Source organism: Uranotaenia lowii, chromosome 1 (assembly GCF_029784155.1).
Source record: "Uranotaenia lowii strain MFRU-FL chromosome 1, ASM2978415v1, whole genome shotgun sequence".
Lineage (NCBI taxonomy): Eukaryota > Metazoa > Arthropoda > Insecta > Diptera > Culicidae > Uranotaenia > Uranotaenia lowii.
Genome location: NC_073691.1, coordinates 3,207,864 through 3,227,805, shown reverse-complemented (window position 1 = coordinate 3,227,805; position 19,942 = coordinate 3,207,864). Strand labels below are relative to the sequence as shown.

The following is a 19,942-nucleotide window of genomic DNA, read 5'->3' as shown; positions in this document are numbered from 1 at the left end:
TGAAATTGAATTGTACAAAACTAAAAACTTCAGATTAAATTACTAAAAGTCTCGTGCGTTGGATTTGGTTGCATATAATGAACGTTTAATTGTCTAATTCCAATTGTAAACTAAATTCCTACACGGCAATCAAAGTGTTGAGATCACAGCCTTGAACTTACAACACAACCTTCAGTTTTATTAATTGTTTCCCTATGAGACATTCCGAAAATATGAAAATGGTTGGTTCCTATAAGCTGGAACATTAGTTTTCAGTTCAAATAGTTATTCAACTGAAGAAGTCAATTCATAATGAACATGAATTAATGTATCCATACTTTACACACTGCATATTCTAGTAGATTCTCAACCACTGTTCTTCTCAATATATTTCTAACAGGCGAGTAGTTTTTTATTATCCTAAATGAAGGCTCATTATTGCAATCAAATGCCTCGCACCGGTACCATGTGCTTTGAACAGTAGAAGGAAAAAACACCCGCCAAAATTTCCCCTTTCAAATTTTTTATGCTCAGCAAGCTTTGATTTGCTTTCCAGTACACGTGAACTTTGGATGGTCGTTTCTAATGCCTGGCCCATGGTGATGGTGAAAACAATCCCGCCAAAGGAAACGAAAATCGGTTGACAAATGGGTGCCATGACTTTTGGTTCGTGGGAATAAAACGTAAGTTGTATGGGATGGTCCCTTCTCTTAGGTGGGAGGGGCACAAAACTATTACTAAAACCTTACCATGGTCCAAACACATAACTGTACCAAATTTCAGGCTGATCGGTTAAGCGGTGTGGATTTGTATAAGGTGCATACAAACAAACAAACATATATAGTCCAACTCATCTTTAAATATTAGATTTAGTCATTTCCAGTTAAAAGTTGTGTAGTACAATTTACATAATATCAGTGGTCGGAAAATCGCTCAAGAAAAGCAATCAGGAATGGTTTCTAGCTAGAATGATGCTACCTCCGAGTGCTGTGATACGCACGTGGTAAAAGTACCCATTGAATATATGTCGAAAATCAACACTAACTTGATACAAGAAGATATACCATGCCCCACCGGAGGCTACCGTTGCTATTCGTCACGTGGCTAATCGACGGTGATCGACATACTTGGTGATACATTTTGAACGTCGCTCCCTCAATCATTTCCGAACGTCTATCCTCGCATCATTGTTGATAATGCTCGTTATTGATAGACGATCATTAATGTTTCAAGAGGAAAAATCTGAATAAATACCAGGACCACATGTTCAAAAAAGCTGTAGCACATGCTGGACAGTTCATTGCGGTTACCTAGTCATGATTTTGTCCTTCTAGGCAAAACGAAAAATAAAAAATCATCTGATAGCCTACATAGATCGCTCAGAACTGATACATATCAGTTATGATCCTAAAGGTTGAAAGTCGTTAGGGGAAGGAAATCAGCATCGAGACGTTCGTTGCTGATAGTCTGCGTCCTTTTTTACCTCATCATGTATCGCAAAAGTGTTTCAAATACAGAAGCGTCGTTGTCATGCATGATTGTTTGTATGATTTGGTTGAAGAAGGAAAATTTGACTGCTTTGATTTTTCGGCTCTGAATGTAGTCAAGCATGGCTCAGTGAAAATGATTGATTTTCGGAAGCATGCATAATATATTTATCCAAACACAGAAGAGTCATTGAAAAATGCAGCTACAGACTGCATGTAACTTTCAAGTTATATAAAGAGATTGTTGGTCTTTTCCTGAAAACATGTCTAGCAAACGAGTTAAATGGAAGCAACAGAATGTTTTTTTTATCACAATGAAATTTTTCTATACCTGTGCATCTCCCTGAATTTTTAACAAGCTGCTTGCTATCTAGTTCTTCTGAAAACTATCTGGATGTGATAATATTTATATAAATTAGCAATCTTTGGAAAATGACAGAAATACAATTTTAGCTTATTATAATTACAATTAGTTTATTTGAAACGGCTCATACCTTTAGGTTTTACAATTGGAAACTTAAGTCTAGAACTTTTTTAAAAAAGTAAAGAAAATAGAAAGGGAAAAGTGTAAATAAAAGAATTATAGACGAAGATCAATAGCTTTTAGGAAAAGGTAGATTTCCAACACAATTTTTGTACAACACAATTTTGACACAATTTTGAGAGGTTACAAAATTTTGATAAAATGTCGACATAATTTTGATATAATTTGGACGCAATTTCGACAATTTTAGCAATTTTGACAATATTTATATTGTATTCGATAATTTTGAAAATCTTGACAACTCTGTCAATTTTGACAATTTTGACAATTTTGACGATTTTGACAATTTTGACAATTTTGACAATTTTGACAATTTTGACAATTTTGACAATTTTGACAATTTTGACAATTTTGACAATTTTGACAATTTTGACAATTTTGACAATTTTGACAATTTTGACAATTTTGACCATTTTGACCATTTTGACAATTTTGACCATTTTGACCATTTTGACAATTTTGACAATTTTGACAATTTTGACAATTTTGACAATTTTGACAATTTTGACAATTTTGACAATTTTGACAATTTTGACAATTTTGACAATTTTGACAATTTTGTCAATTTTGACAATTTTGACAATTTTGACAATTTTGACAATTTTGACAATTTTGACAATTTTGACAATTTTGACAATTTTGACAATTTTGACAATTTTGACAATTTTGACAATTTTGACAATTTTGACAATTTTGACAATTTTGACAATTTTGACGATTTCGACAATTTTGACAATTTTGACAAATTTGACAATTTTGACAATTTTGAAAATTTTGACTATTTTGACAATTTTGACAATTTTGACAATTTTGACAATTTTGACAATTTTGACAATTTTGACAATTTTGACAATTTTGACAATTTTGACAATTTTGACAATTTTGTCAATTTTGACAATTTTGACAATTTTGACAATTTTGACAATTTTGACAATTTTGACAATTTTGACAATTTTGACAATTTTGAAAATTTTGACAATTTTGACAATTTTGACAGTTTTTACAATTTTGTTTATTATATCAAAGTTCTTACAATAGCTTTTTCGTTTTTTTGCAGACTTTACGGAGTCGAGCTCAAAATGTCATCGAGTGCAAGGGCTGTAAATTCTTTCGGCGCAAATTGATGCCACTAGGAGCCGGCTGACAGGACCAGCAAAGTTTATTGATGCAATGTTCGGTTTCAACGAATCGTCGATAGATGTCCCCCGGCCATTCCATAATGGTACAGAACTGTTCACCACTGTGATACTCAGTAGCATAAATACGTCGCTCGAGCTGATGAATGATTCCCTGTCGCTGGGAAGTCAACAGAATAATCAACAACAGCAGCACCTCCAGCACCCGCACCGCCACCATGATTATCCTTCAGGAAGGTCGGCACATGACATCTTCCAGCGGCAGCAATTGGACGACCCCACGATGACGGTGGACGATGGACGAAGTTTATCTTTTAATTACAGCAGCATCCTCACGGGTGCTGGCTCTCGAGGCAGTCCGATGGGTTCCCTGCCGGGACTACTGGAAGATGAGGAACCGTTTGACAATCTAACGGCAATTTATGGCCCGAAACGGGACCCGTTATATGTGGTCCTCCCAATCACTATTATCTATGTGCTAATTTTCGTGACTGGAGTTATTGGAAATATCAGCACGTGCATCGTGATATCGAAGAACAAATCGATGCACACGGCCACCAATTACTATCTGTTCAGTTTGGCCATCTCGGACTTTCTGCTGCTGATTTCCGGCGTCCCGCAGGTAGGTTGTTGTTTTTTAATCTGAGTTTATAGTTTGGTTTTCATTTTCCGCGATGTTAGAGTAAGTTGAAAGCTAACGACGACGATAGCGTTCGTTTTTCGAATGCTTTAGCCTTTTCATTAGCTTCACCTTTCTAGTTCGAGGCAAGGTTGCCGAAATAATAGAAAATTCTATAATTTCACTGAATTTTGAGCAAATTTTCATCACAGAATCTGTGTCACAGAACACAGAATTTTGAAATTTTCACAGATTTCACAGAATTTTTAAATTTTGAATGGATTTTCGAAATTATAATTTTTTTTGGACAGTATCGATTCAAGATTTCTTACTTCGAATTATAAAAGTATGATAAAATTGGTAATGGTGAATTTGCCCAACTAAAATGTGTTAAAGATCCAATTTATCAATTTTCTATGAAATTCAAGGAAATTGCATCACAGAAATTGATTACAGAATTTTTGGGTAAAACCATAGAAAGTCAGAATTATTTTTCTCAAAAATACAGAATTTATTTTGGCAACCTTGGTTCGAGGTACAATGTGGTTCCTAGTGGCCACTTTACCAACTGATTTTCAAAACTTTTCGATGAGCTTGAGCTTGAGCTTGCTATCAACTACGGTCTACCTGCGACCCCTCCTGGCCAATGGCATAATGGTTGCACTCCGTGATTGGTTCGAGATAATAAACATTGCACAATGAACCAAATGAAAGGTGCTGGGAACAAGCAACACAATCTCACTGTACAATTTTGAGGATCTCCTACTGTTGAAAGAACCCATAACGACGCCGGCCAAGTCCATGTAGTCGATAGGAGGAAGGGAAGTGTAGCACATGTGATGATTTGTTTTGTAGAGACCGGCTGTACGTCATCGCTCCACAAACCTCATGCTGATTATTTGGGAGTAAGGGTGATGTGGCATGGAAATCACTTTGGTAAATGATGTGGCCACTTGAAACCTATTCTCCTACTCTCTTACAATGCCTAAGTTTCCTATTGAAATTCCTGATTAATCCTAAAGGCCTTCGATGTTCCATCACTTTGTGACTTTACCGTTTGAAATCTGTTAAAGATCCTGTTTCTTACTGTACTTCCTATTTATACTATATTTTTGCCATATTATCCAGTCAATGACAATGAACGAGCAGTTTTTATGTCTCAAATCCGTGAACTCAAATCCCTATTCTGACTAAAGGCCTTATGTAGATTTTTCATTGAATATTTCAATTTTAAGTTTATTTTGAATATCTGTTTTTTAAACCATTATGAAATTTCGTCAATCTATACAATTTCAGAAGATTCGGGTTTTTAAATATCCGATGAAAACAAGAAAAAACTATTCTAATACTGCATTTTAAAAATCTCATATATCACGGTTAAAATGAAAGTTATGTTCAATGAAGTTAATATTTGAACTTCAAACAAAAATACGCTGGAACTAACTTTTAGTAAAAGAGGGAATCTTCACATTGTCGAATCATTTGGAGAATTTGGGTGATCATAAATAATATTGCTGTCGCGCGATAGAGGGATAATTGAAATCAGTGGTAAAAAAAAACTATCACTCATCACTGTAATGAAAATATAGCAAAAACATGAATAACAAATGCGACAGGATTTCTAAAACTATGTTCAAATCTTTTAAGTAAATTTTCCGAAACGAAAAAAAAAATCCGTCATTTTCTACCATTTCAAAAACTATTAGCTTTTACAGCTAAATTAGTGAGGAAGCAACTATCAAAAGGATTCACATTGAAAGAACTTAATACTAAAATACTTAGCTTGGATAAATTTGATGATTTGTTCTGATTTTACCCTCGAGCAATCCGTGGGTGACCCTCAGTTTTCATTTAAGTAAATTCCAATACTAAACAAATTTGTTAGCTCCATTTTATTATCGACATTATCAATACGAGCCACTCTATCCAAACGGAACCATACCAGCAAAAAAACACATCAAAGCAATCAGATTTTTATCCTCAATTTTGTAGGTCTGACATGCTCTTTAAAATATCCAATAAACATTCCAAAGAATCACAAATTAATTCCATTTAGTTTTTTTCATTAGCATAACACTTAAACCCAAAGAAAATCTCCTTTTAAGCACTATTAAAATTTCTCAGCCCAGCAAAACAAGCAATTAACACGATTATGTCCGTTTCTCGCACTGCATGGTAAACAAAAAATTGCCTTATGCCATAACTTTCATTTATGCATTTCTTTCAAAACCCACCAATTTCTAAAACTACTGTCGTTTAATCCGCGTTATTTCACTTAAAGTTGATACATTTACGCAATAAATCGAGGAAAAAAAACTTATCTTGGAAAAACCACTGAAAACGCGACAAATCAGGACCGTGAGAGAAAATCGACCGCACTCGACCGCAGCTTACTTCGATCTCCTGATTTTCAAAACTTTCCGATGGAAGTTAAACACGGCAAAATATCATCGACCAATACCTTTTTTTTTAATAAGCCTATGGCTGAAAAAAACAGATAATTGTTGAATTAGACTATTTGTTTACTTATAAGAAAACTCGTTAATCCGATTTTTTTTTGACTTTTCATACAAATTTATTTCCTTGGCAGCAAACCGTAGGATGCTTTAACTGTTCAAAAATAGAAAAGTAAATATTAAACATCATTGAATTATCTTAAACAAGTCACCTCCATTAGGCAAACTTAGCAACCCTTCATATTAACAGGGAAAATGGTAAAATAAACAATCTTCTTCGACCATCGACGGAAAATAACGTGGTAGGTAGTTAGAACTTTGGAACTTAATGGCTGCTTTTGATTTTTCGAATACTTCAGTGTTTGCGTTGAGTAAACTTTGCCCACATGTCCGTAATTCAAACGTACCGCATCAACGCGCCATTTCTCGCCTACTGTTGGAAGCCTGATTTTGTGTTCGTAAGTCTCGTGAGAACGTAGGTGAAATCAAAAGTTGCTCACAAAATAGAAGTGGGTCGTTCGCTGTGACATGTGCGTCAGCCAGCACTATATACACACAAGAACGTCTGATGAGAATATTGCATCGGAAATATTTATGTTTCTGACGTATTTGTAAGGTAGATCAAACAGAAAGTACGTATTCCGCGTGCTACTTTTCGAGCTATCGGACCGTGTAGAATGACTTGTTTTATGTCGGGAATCATCAAATGAAACGTCCCAAACTTGGCTGGTGGCTAGAGCCTGTGATTTCAGTCATAAATTTGTGGTTGATGGATTCCTGGAAACAAATTTTACTCTGTCATGTTGCGTTCGTTTGTTTAGAGCGCGCTTGATACATTCGAGCCATTTGACCTGTTGTAAGTCCTATATGCTGCCATCCTTCCAACTAGCGACGGAAAAAGCACCGTAGGTAGTATTTTAATTACAGCGGATGAGTTCTAGCAGCATCGTTCAATTAGATTGTAGTCCTGCTCAATAGAACTCAATAGACTGAATAGTATGAAATCATTCCAATCGAGCAAAGTGGCACTTGATTCCAATCATGGGTAAAGTGAAAAGTAGGCATTGACTTGTTAACAGCTGACAGTGCACGTGTTTTTTTTTGCTTTCACGACGGTTCTCCGGATTCAAAACTGTTGTCGCATTCAATTAAGATTCAATTTATGGGAAATCAGATCAGATGTATCACATTCTGTTGGTAGAGGTAAAGTAATGTTTTTTTCATCAATTTCATTTATTGATTATCAATTTTGGTTTATTTAAGTTGCAATTCCAGCGAGTAATCAAATGCTTAATTGAGGAAGTGCATTCGAGGGGATGGTTACTGTTTTACTGCAGTGCACACTAGTGATAATTGTTTTAGTAGTAATGGTTTGTTGCCCCGGGTGGTGGCTTTTAGGCGATGATGTTGAAGTGTTGAGGTATGTTATGGTAGTGGTCTAAGTGGGGCGATAGGGGGAACAGAAAAGTTTAAGTTCTTCAAAAACACTTTGATACAGTTGAAGTTGACATTAAAAAAAATTTAAATTCGTTTTATGGCGTAAGCCAGCCTAAAGCCATCTCAAGCATAATCTATGTGCGACCAAGCCAGCAAAAATGACACACATTTCTCCCTATTTGCGAAGAATAGATAAGATGCACATTTGTCAAAAAAAAAACCCTGAGCCACTGCTGACAGAATAATGAAGATTAATCAATTTTATTATCACTTTTCCCCACACACACACACATGCACACAGGAAATATACTTCATCTGGAGCAAGTATCCGTATATCTTCGGCGAAGTGTTCTGCGTGGTCCGGGGCATCGCCGCAGAAACGTCGGCCAACGCGACGGTCCTGACGATTACGGCCTTCACCATCGAGCGGTACGTGGCCATCTGTCATCCGTTCCTGTCGCACACCATGTCAAAGCTGTCCCGGGCGATACGCTTCATCTTCGCCATCTGGTTCGTGGCCATCGTTTCGGCCGTGCCCCAGGCCCTCCAGTTCGGAGTCACCGATCAATCCGGAGTGGATCAGTGCGTCGTAAAGCGGATAATCATTCATCACTCGTTCGAACTGTCGACGTTCATATTTTTCTTCGCCCCCATGACGCTGATAACGGTGCTGTACGCACTGATCGGATTGAAGCTGCGGTCCTCGACAATGATGCAACGGGATGGGACGCTGCAGCGGAGGAACAACACCTGCCCGGTGGCCAACAGGCAGCAGGGCTCGACCAGCCAGGGCACCAGGCGAGTGCTTAAGATGCTGGGTAAGTTTTTAACGAAAATCGTCACGTTGACCAGCTCTTTTTGAACTCTGACCCCAGCCTCGACTACGATTTCCCCGGGGGATTGTTTCATTCTGCAAAAGCAAAAGTTGGAACCGATAGCATGATACCCCCGTGCTGTGGAGGGTTCGAAGAAATTTATCGCTTAAGTTGGATTGATTAAGCAACTTTCTGATTGCTGTCGTTATTACTGGGTTTACTTTGTAGCGGAATTAAGGATAGAGGAAGCTCTCGTTGATGCGATAATCGTCGGTATGGCAATTTGTTGTTGCGATAAAATAATGCGTGCACACGGTAGAGTATTTAAAAGGGCATGGTTGGCCATGCAAAATTATAACAGTCGGTCGTGTTTATTTCCGCTCCGAGAAAATTTTCTAGTAAAAAAGTTCTGAGAAGGGACATTTGTCTTAAATCTATTAGAATTCGGTAGTGGAGTGATGATATTCTACGATTATGTTGAAATAAAACACCGTGTTAAGGGAAAACAAAAAGAAATTCGGTATCAGTATTGGAAGTTTACCCCCGAGAACAGCGGACGATGAAAGAAAAATCAATGATTGCTGTGACCACGAAGAAAAAATAAAACTACCTTAGTTCCCTCGAGCTCGTGTAAAATTCAAGTTATGCAAGTTAATGGAGTTATTCAAGAAGCTGGGGAAATTTTTTTCGAAACATTTCATGTTTGAGGATGAAAAAGGACTTCTTGAAAAATCGGCAGGCTTAATTTTAAATACACTATAACAGAACCGTCATTTCATAAACATGTAGTGCTCAACCAAATCTTTGCTGCGCAAGCGTTGTCATGTTTGGTCGCGAAGAAATCTAAAACTGCGTGGCATTACTCCCGAGCAAAAAAAATGGATTGTGCACAAATGGGACACTGTGAAGATTCAATCAGAAAACTAGCCAAGGAAGACGGTGTGAGCGTCGGAGCAGTTCAAATCGCGTTGAGGAAATATGGATAACAGTTTACTTTCGCAGATTCCCCGAGACGCGGTAGGAATCCCCCGGCCCTGCTGACCCTACAATGGACAAGAAAATCAAGGATTATTACATACGGCATCCTTCGACATAAGTACGGGATGTGTCTTAAAAACTGGGTACCTCATCGACTAACGTTATGTGTCCCAAAGACAGAATTAGGCTTCAGACCATCGTTGACAAATTTCAAACCTATCGAATTCAAAAAATGTACTGATTTTGAATTTAATGACCTTTTTTTTTTGTCGTCAGGTAGAAATTTCGTTAATCCGTATAATTTCCTGACAATTTTCAATAATCCGTACAAAAGCCGTAGGGGAAATTGAAAATCCGTAGATTTCGAACATCGATCCGTAGAAGTGCTCAAGATCAGTAGTTCTACAGAGAAAACCGCTGCTCCAGACCCATCGGAAGCAAAAGCAGCCAAAATAGGAATACCAAACAGGCTGAATCCGTGAAACCGAAGTCTCGGAAACTCTACGACAAACTTATGACCAAGAAATCGGTGTGTGTTATCATGGATGATGAAACCTACATTAAACTCGACTAGAAAACTTTGCCTGGAGCACAATTTTATACCTCATCTAAAGGAAAAGGAAGCATCAGTGAAAGCGATTTACAACGAAAAATTTGGAAGCAGATTATGGTGTGGCAAGTTATATGTGAACGCGGTAAAATGTCTCGTCTATTCATAAGCTCAGATACAATGAATGGCACAATTACGTGCAAGAATTAAAACAAGGGTTGCTACCCTTAATTAAACAGCTGTTATCCTACAATCTTTTGGCTGGATCTCGCTTCGTGCCGGTGCCACTACTCTAAGGATGCTTTAAAGTGGTGGCTATGGGAGGCTATGGGTGTTTCTTCAGCCTACTGTGATTAACCAGATTCTAATACCAAGTACGACGATGAGTGGCGAGCCGTGTTCCAGCAAGATGACCGGCAAGCGAGGTTTCAGCAAAGCGGCGAACAACACGCCGGTTTCTAGCCGTACGGGTCCCAGGGTAGCAGTATAGTTCGCTTAGGCAAACAGGATCTGTGAATTCTTTGCTCTTGAAATTGTGTGACGGCTGCGTTAATTTGATCTGCAGTTGGGATAAGGTTGAAAATACACTGGAGAAATGCTTAGCAAAAAGTCTTTTTTGAGAAGATGATTTTTCAGTTCTGTCATCAAGATGCAGCACCACAGGAAGACCAGATTCTTTCCGTCTGGTGTTGACAAATTTCCAAAACTTGTTTGGATTGCGTCAAAGTTCGGCGATAGCATAGTCGATTGAAGACGCGCTATTGTCTGGTAGTGTTATCAAGTTGCATTTTAGTTTAAGCTGACTAATATACTAATCCCGGCCGAATAGAGAAAACGGTCAAATATTTCTTTGAAGAACTTTTCTCGATTGATACGTATCTTGTTTATGTCATGTTGAGTCAACGTTCTCGATGACGGCTACAACGATGTCATCTATCTTTTATAAGTTCTTTGCAGTACCTTTTGGTAAGATGAATTCCCCTTCAACATTTCAGCAAATGATGCACGATGCTGCCAGAGAAACAAAAGACGTTTTATTACAGTTTCATAAGGCCGAAGAGCTAAGTGGTCAAATGGGCCGTAGAAACTGATATAAAAAATCTCCCAAACTTCACAGGTGTCATGATTATATCTGCGATTGTTACAATAATACAATCAAACCTGTCGATATTTTCGAACAAATCAATAATTTCCGTTCCACTTGTCTTGAATTTTCCCCAGAGCTGACAATGAGAAACCAAAAAATCAATCCATCAATGACGTCTTCTGAATAGATTTCTCGACAGAGTGTTTTTCGTCTACCAAGCTAAGTTCAATGGTTATTTTCGTCTCGTTCCGTCTATTTGCAGTGGCCGTCGTAGTGGCGTTCTTCATCTGCTGGGCCCCATTCCATGCCCAGCGACTGGTGTACATCTACGGCGTCGACAAAGATCACCAACCCACGGATCCGCTGATTCTGAAACTGTTTGTTGTCACCACCTACATATCGGGCATCCTGTACTACCTGTCCACCTGCATCAACCCGCTGCTGTACAACATCATGAGCAACAAATTTCGGCAGGCGTTCAAGGTATGTTGGAAACTTCTTGCTGTCAACTTGCTTGAAACTAATCTCTTTTTTTCGTGTGCTTACCCAGTAGCTAAAAAGTGTAGTAGAAAATCAACAAAAACAAAACAAATATCCCAACAACGCTTGCATTTGCTTTAACTTTTTTCCCACCTTTTTCCCAATCCTCATTGTTTTTTTTTCGTTTTCAATTTGGTCTATTCTCTCCCGGGAAATTTAATACGAACACATCGGTCGAAATGTGGTGCATGTGTCCGATTTCCATGTTAGCTGTCGAGTTTATTTTTGTCAAGAACAAACTGAAAAAAATGAGAAAGCAAATAAACAATAACATTAATTGACGGTGCGTAGAACTGGTTTGTGACGATTGTGACGATTTCCCCCCTCCCGTTTGTTTTTATCGGAAATTCAGCTGCCTTCCATCAATTGTCTGTACGTTTGTCGGTTTTTTTTCTCCCGATTTCCGTCAATGTTGACCTTGCCACTGGATATGGTTTTGGTTTTTCAATCGTTTCCCAACGATTGACATTTTACTTTGTGAGTTTTTTTAATGCTTCGCACCAGGCGAAAAATCAACAAAAATAAATACCCACTAAATACCGACAGACGCTGTGTGGTGCAGATGTAACGAAGTTTTTTTTTCCTTGTTGTCGTATAAAATAGTTTCAATCTCCCACCAGAATTTGGATTTTTTCCATCGATTGTCTTCGCTTTAACGGAGTTTTTTATCGGTCTTCTCAATTAATTTTTGACCCCTCAATTTGGGGGTGTGTTTACAGATTTCAATCGCTCACGAATGACTGTCATTTTTTCCTTTTTTTTTTTTTTTTTTTTTTTTTTTTGTTTTTGATAGGAGTTTAACCCATTTAGGTCATTCTTCCTCGATGAAAATGGTGTTTAACCCATTAGGGTCATTGGGGTGGTTTTTAGTTCAGACTTTATGCAAAAGTTTGGCTTTCCGAAGGAAAGCCAGAACCTTGGTCTCTTCTTCCGGGCAGTTACTTAAAATTTCCCTTAGGCTTGTTGCAAGACGGCAGGTCTGTCTGATAAGATGGTATTGAGGACATGTAACCAAGATGTGTTTGATGGTGATTTCTGTGTCGCAGCATGGGCAGATTGGAGGGTGGCTTTTAGTTAAAAGATGTTCGTGTGTGAGGCGAGTGTGGCCGATACGGAGGCGGGTAAGAGCCCTTCTTTCATTTTGGGTCGGTCTGTCTGTCCATTTGACCGTGGAGTTTTTTATTTCACGCAACTTTGCATGGAGATTGGAGTTCCATTCGATGTCCCAGGATTCTTGTAGAGATCTTCTTATGAAGTTGAGGGCATCTTGTTGAGGAATGGCTATCGGCGGGGGATCCGAAAGCGTGGCTGCAGCTGCAAGTCGATCGGCGGCTTCGTTACCGGGGATTCCGGCATGCCCCGGTACCCAGCAAAGGGTGATTTGCTTTTGGAGAGCTATTTTGGTGATGGTTGGTAGCCAAGGGTGTTTAATGTTGCCGTGTGACAAGGCGGAGAGCACACTGGCCGAATCGCTGAAGATGACAGTTTTTGGATCGTATGTTTCAGCTGCTTTTAGTATCGCGAACGCCTCGGAGCTGAAGACCGAACATTGCGATGGGATAGGTAGGCTTAGATTGTTGTTACCATTGTATACGCCGCTCCCGACTCGGCCGTTGTTGGTTTTGGAACCATCTGTGTATGCGTGAGGGAGGTGGCCAAATTTATGTTCCACCAGCTGTCTAAAGTGGGCTTGAATGATTGTTGGGGGATCATTTTTTTTAATAACTCGCATCAGGCTTAAATTTACTGTGGGAGTTTTATCGTTCCAGAAACTAATACGAGGTTCTGGTCTGGGGCAGATCGGTGGGATTTCGTTGCCCGTCAGGTTGGAGAGGAGGGTGTTCGTTCTAGCAACCATTTGGTATTCGCTGGAGCCCCCATTTGAGAGCCAACGCACGGCTTTTGATGATAGAAGTTTAGCGATTGTGTATTGGAATGGGGTTTGGCCGCTCTCAGCCATCAGTGAACTGATTGGGCTGGTGCAGAAAGCGGAGCCAATGATTCGTATGCAGCTATTGTACAGAGGTTCCAATTTGTTGATGATTTCTGAACTAGCTCGGCTGAGTAGGCCCAGCCCGTGTAGGATTGAAGGAAGAAACCAACCGTGGAGGAAGCGAAAGAGGGAGTCTCTGTGGGCCTGGCTGGTTTTGTTGGCTAGGATTTGAAGGATGGATAACTTAGCTTTGGCATTCTTTCGAATCTGGTTCAGATGAAGATTGAAGTTTAGTCGGTCATCCATCCAAATACCAAGTAGGCGGGTGGAGCGGGTCAGTGGTATTATTTGGTTGTTGATGGTGAGGTCGGGCAATTTCTTGAGTTTTCTTCGATTTGGACCGATATGTAGGAGGCAGGATTTACTGGGTGAGAACTGGAAGCCCACAGTGGGTGCCCAGTTTGCTATTTCGGTCAAGGCTTCTTGGAGTCTTATCCTGGTAGTCTTGGGAAAGGCTGATGTTGATATGAGCAGAATGTCGTCTGCGTAGACCAGTGCTTGTATGTTTGGCGGGATTTTTTGGAAGATGGAGTTGATTGCGATGAGGAATAGGGTGGGGGCTATCACTGATCCTTGAGGGACCCCTCCGTGGACTGTTATTTTTTCGGAGCGTGTGCCGTTTACGAGGACTTGGATGCTGCGGTCTGATAGAAAGTCGGTTATGTAGTGCATTATCCTTCCTACTATTCCCCATTCGTTCAATTGATTTATGATAGCGACTCTGTCGACACGGTCGAATGCTTTAGACAGGTCGAGCGAGGCACACTCTGTATGGTAGTTCCTTTGGGAGGGTGAATCAAGAAGCATTTCTAATTCTTGAAAATAGTCGTCGGTGGATCGACCACTACGAAAGGCATATTGGCGATGATCTAGCAGAGACTGTCCTTCGAGAATGGCGTGGAGTCGTCGGTTTACCATTCGTTCCATTATCTTGCCAGTGCAGGCCAGCAAAGTAATGGGTCTGTAGCTATCCAGGAGGTGAGGATCTTGTTTAGGCTTTACTATAGGGATGACTAGACCCAGTTTCCAGCAGTTGGGGAAAGTGCCATTTATCCAGATTTTATTGAAGATATGGAGAAGCGTTGTTTTGCCGGTGAGTGATAGGTTTTTTAAAAAGGGGTAACCAATATCGTCGGGGCCGGCTGAGAGGCCCTTGACTTTCCTCAAAGCTGCCTCAAGTTCGTCGAAAGAGAAGTTGGTGTTATAGATCCTTTCGTTCAGGGATGGGTTTGTTGGCAAAGGTAGCATAGTGGTGTTTGAGGGAGATGATATGGATGCAAAGTGGGAGCAGAAGGAGTTGGCTAGGGTGGAAGGGTCGTTTATGTATTTCTGGTTCAGGAGAAGATGGAAGGGATTGCTTCGGTGTTCGCCGTTGAGTATTTTTATTTTGTTCCAGAGAACATTGGTTGGGGTGTTTGGATGAACCTCTTCTGTGAATTTCTGCCAGCTGTTGGCTTTGGCGGTGCGAACTACGGCTCTGGCTAGTGAACGGGCTGTCTTGAATTCTGAGAGTGCCTGTTGTTTTCTAGGATCATCATTTGGAATTCTTTTCAGGTATCGTAGTGCTTTTCGCCTTTTTTTAATGGCGGAACGGACTTCTGGACCCCACCAAGGGACTGCAGTCTTGCCGGGGACGCCGCTGGTTCTCGGGATGTTTTTAGTTCCTGCTTCCAAAAGTATTTTTGTGAAGGAGGGGATGCATAACGATGTTTCAAGGGCTAGGGATTTATCGACTTCAATTTGGTATCCTATCCAGTCTGCCTCGTCGTACTTCCAGCGAGGTCTGGTCGCGGATTTAGGTGTAGGGTGTTCGAGCTTAATCAAGATAGGGAAATGGTCACTGCCGAAGGTGTCGTCAAAAATTTGCCAACCAAACTTTGGTCCGAGCTCCCATGAGACCAGTGTGATGTCGATAGCGGACATATTGCCGGAGGCAGGGTCTATTCTGGTTGGTTGCAAGTTGTTTAAAATAGTCAAGTTTCGGCTTAAGGCTAGGTCTTCCAAAAAGGAGCCTTTATTGGTGGTGTGGGAACTGCCCCAGCAAGTGGAGTGGGCGTTTAGGTCACCCATGATGATGAAAGGGGGTGGAAGCTCGGATAAGAGATGCTCTATTTCACTTGTGAACTGATGGTAGGGCAGTTGTGGAGGAATGTAGAGGGATACGACGGTTATGTCTATCGGTGTGTGGACTCTGACACAGACTGCGTTTAAAGTGGTGTTGATGTTGAGGAGTTTGTATGGGGTGTTGATTTTTACGGCTAGACCGGCGCCTTGGCGTGATGATGGGTCGGATATCGTATGTAGATTGTATCCTTTTATGATGTTTTGAGGGATTTTGGAGTTCGTAAGTATGTCTTGGATGGCAAAAATAGTCGGTGAAGCATTTGAAAGGAGGATTTGAATATCAGGAAGTCTTTTTGTGAGGCCTCTAGTGTTCCACTGGATGGCAAAATTTTGAGATTTTTTTTGAGCGGGTCGGTTAGTCACGGTGGTATTGTAAGATTGGTTCTGCATTCTATTTAGTGTGCTTGACGATGTATCCATATTTGTTTGGGATAGGTTTAATTTAACGGTTATGGTTTTGTGACTTACCGAACTGCTTGGAGGGGTCTGGTGTTGTAGTTTTACCTGGCTGGGTGGTTTGCGAAGTGGATGGGAGAGCTTGATTTTTCTGACCGCGCGATCGTTTTTTCTTGGGTCGTTCCTTAGTTTGGCTTTTTATGGGGTCACCTCCGGTGGGGGAGTCTTCGGAGGATGTCTTCCAAAAGCGCTTGGGTGTGGAGATTGTGCTAACTGTGGAGCTGTTACTGGTCATGTCGGTGTCGCTGTCAGATTCCTCGTGTGATCCTGGATCCGGTTGATTTTGGTTTTTCACTTGGCTTGTGAGTTTCTCAATTTGGGTGGTGAGAAAGGCTACCAATTGTTTGAGTTCTGATATTTCCTTGTTCTTGTCGTTGATTGCGGAATTTAGGCTGGCTTGGTTGAGTCGCTGTTGGACTGATGTTGTTTGGTTTTGGCGGAGACGATATTCTTTAACAGCTTCGTTGTGTGAAATGCCCTTGTCGGTCCTGATTTTAATTATCTCCTGCTCGGCCTGGAAGGCAGGGCAAGATCGGCTGTTGCTGGGGTGGGAGCCTTGGCAATTTACGCAGTGGGGTGTTTTTTGGCAGTCTTTGTGGCTTTGCTTTTCTCCGCAGTTAAGGCAGGTGACATCATTCTTGCAGTGCTTTTTGGTGTGTCCAAGTATGCCACACTGCAAGCAAGTCATTGGTCGAGAGTAGTACGGACGGGTTTGAGCTTGAATGAAGCCGAATCGGATGTGGGTGGGAACTAGGGTTCCTTGGATGGTTAGGACAAAGGTGTTGGTGGGTTGAATTTTTCCGTCAATCTTTCTGGTAAATCGGTACACGTTGGTTACCCCTTGATTGGCAAGGTCTTTGGTTAATGCCTCGTCAGTAGCGCCAGCAACTTCCCGGCAAGTTACCACGCATTTGCAGCTGTTGGGTGTGTTGGGTGGAGCTCTACGGTGACGGGAGTTGAATCAATCAACTGTTTGACGGATAACAGTTTGTCAATTTGCTTTTGGGATCGTACTTTGAGCAGATAAGCTTGTCCTTGGTCGCACGGGTGTCCTCCTACGATTTGCCCGGCGGCGAGCTCGACGGTTTTTGAAATTATGAATGGGTAAGTCGGCAGTTTGCTGTTTGGGGCGGGTTTGAGCAGCAGGAACTTAATCGGTCCGTGTGCTCCGTTCGGATCCATCCATTCAGGGATTTGTCTTTGATTGGAGCTTGATGGGATTGGGGACTTTCCCCATGGCGGGGTATTTTCCCCCATGGCGGCGGCTGTGCACTTATTTTATGCACTCGGAGATTTCGAAGCTGGAGATATTTTTCCTAGCTTGACGGTGAAAAAGATTCACTACAAAAGGATGTCTGTGATACAGAAGATGGGCACTTAAAAACGCTTGTGCGGGAAACACGTCCGAACACGACACAGGATCGAGATAGACTGGTCATTTTTTCCGAATTTACTAAGCTTTGTGTTGAATTCCATTCAACGAAAATAAATAACAAAAGGTATGTTTTCATAAATATTTGTTTGGAAATCTCACAAGTTATGTTCTTTTGAAGCGCAAATAAATATGATCAAAACATGTGCTTCTATACAACTTTGTTTCAATCGAAAAAATCATACACTGGAATATCAAAATTGGTATCTTTTGTTGGCCCGTTTCTAGCCATGACTGACAATGAAGCAAACAAAAGGATCACTGAATTAGAAAATCACCAAATCAAGCTGATTGTACTCACTTTGTGATGATTGGAAAATTTATTCCCCACTTATGTAGGTTTCAATCGCTAGTGTCGGTAACTAAGGTATGACTCTTGTGTTCTTTTTTAATCTAATTTTTTTTAAGCTTTGAGACGTAATAATATCAGTGTTTTTACAAGCTTCAGCAGTTTTCAATTGAAAATATCTTCGAGTTTTCCATCAACTTTCTTGACTGATGGATCGTATGACTTGACATGAATGGAGGTGTAAGGCAACTATCTCGTTTCATTTTGCCTCCGCTTCGAAACTCCTTATCAGTAGAAAGTTTCGAAAACTTTTTCATTTCCGAATCCTTATACGATACTGGAGAGAAGACTGCTCCATTGAGGGAAACTCATTTGTTCTCTAGACAAAGCGGTAAAAGAAAAGAGAAATTTGTCGAGTCAAGTCAAGTTTACTTTCAGCAAAAGCGGGTTTACAGTATTAATCTAGGGCGTTTGTTTCCGAAGCCAGTCTGTCATCGCCCGATTGAAAGTTGATAACAAAGGTCTCTTTTGGTAAGAAAAACATAAACAGCTTTTCAACATTATTTCATTCCAAAACTGATCTCGTTTAGTAATTTGAAGCAAAATCAGTTCAAAATTGCAGCATTGTTGGTTTTTTTAGAATAGAAGGAAGAATATCAAGGAATTTGAGGGTAAAAATAATCGTAAATTAAATCCTTTAAGGCACCCCCCAATCAAGTCCGATTGAGCTGAAATTTTGCACAGGTCAGTTATTTAGGCCAATCAACAAAATTTATATGGTCGGTTTTATAAATTCGATGATGAAAGTTTTCCCATATCTTATGAGACAAAAAAGTTCATAGCCATTGAATACGGGTATTGCATGAATTCTTTTCAAGGAATACTTCTATAGCCACAAGCAGTGATGTTTGTTGAAATATACCTAATATTTTGGAAAAGAAAGACAGTTCCGTCAAAAATAAATAAAAAAAACTTCGCTTATTCCATGAAATAACATTTTTATTTAATTTTCAACCTAAGTTCGTTTGAATAATTTGTACAAAAAACAGAAATCATTAAGTGCGTTCAAAATCTTATTTACAAAATTCACTTTAATCTACTATCCAGTGGGAAGGGCCGCACCCCAATGTGGTACAAAGAAGGTGATGAAGAAACACGCACACTATTACAGAACTCGTTATTCAAAAAGTAAAAAGGTAAACAAAGCCTACGTCACTTGCCAGGATGTTTATGTATCCTAGGCAAGAATCGTAAACAGCAGTTGGCAATGGTTTTCTCCTCTTGTTTGCGCTGGTACAACGATGATGGTTGTTCGTTCGAAAATGCAACTGACGTCACGAATCGGCATGTTTATAATGTTTACAAAAAAAAAACTTTTACTAACACTTAGCATGGGATTTCCATCGTCACCTGAGATGTGTATACAGGTTGGCCGCACCCCACTGGAAATTCTGATGAAAAAATGAGTAGGCCTGGAAAATAAACATGTTGTTATTTTGTGCTGCTAAATATTTTATTTCAATTTCAATCATGAAATGTTTAGGATCAATATTGAACGGAATGGTTATTTCAGCAAACGCGGTTATAATTTTAAGTCGAATGTTCGTTTTATTAGTTGCATGCAGAAACTGGTGGAAATGATTTCAGCCCAAGTGGAAAATCTTCGGTGAAAAAGGCTTGTAATTACGTGTGGTGTGCCGTGGGAACAATATTTTGGGAATTCATCCAAAGTTTTTCCTGCTAAGCTGAATGGCTTACTTGACATGTATTTCCATCACCCATTCCATATGTGGCCTAAGCAAAAAGTTCAGAAACATAAAATAACTATCAGAAGGACAGTAAAAACTGTGGCTAGGATGTAGTTTCATAGTGTCCGGCATCGCTTAGTTTATAACTTTGCGCCGCTTATTAGATCGCTAGGTCAATGTGTGCGATCGCAAATTTAAACTCCTAAATGTGCTGGAAAAGTTAGCGCTACTAGCTAAAGCGCTAATCGCTAATTGCAAAATGATCACCAATG

General features: G+C 40.0%; 1 protein-coding gene across 1 annotated transcript in view; it reads left to right on the top strand.

Annotated features, from left to right (window-relative positions):
• LOC129755453 (uncharacterized) overlaps positions 1-19,942 on the top strand; it is a 96,206-nt gene that overhangs the window by 17,880 nt on the left and 58,384 nt on the right. Inside the window, exons 2-4 of the mRNA XM_055751961.1 lie at positions 3,068-3,768; positions 7,960-8,476; positions 11,351-11,571. Coding sequence (XP_055607936.1) covers positions 3,181-3,768; positions 7,960-8,476; positions 11,351-11,571 — 1,326 coding nt within the window. The 5' untranslated portion in view covers positions 3,068-3,180. The remainder of the gene's footprint in view (positions 1-3,067; positions 3,769-7,959; positions 8,477-11,350; positions 11,572-19,942) is intronic.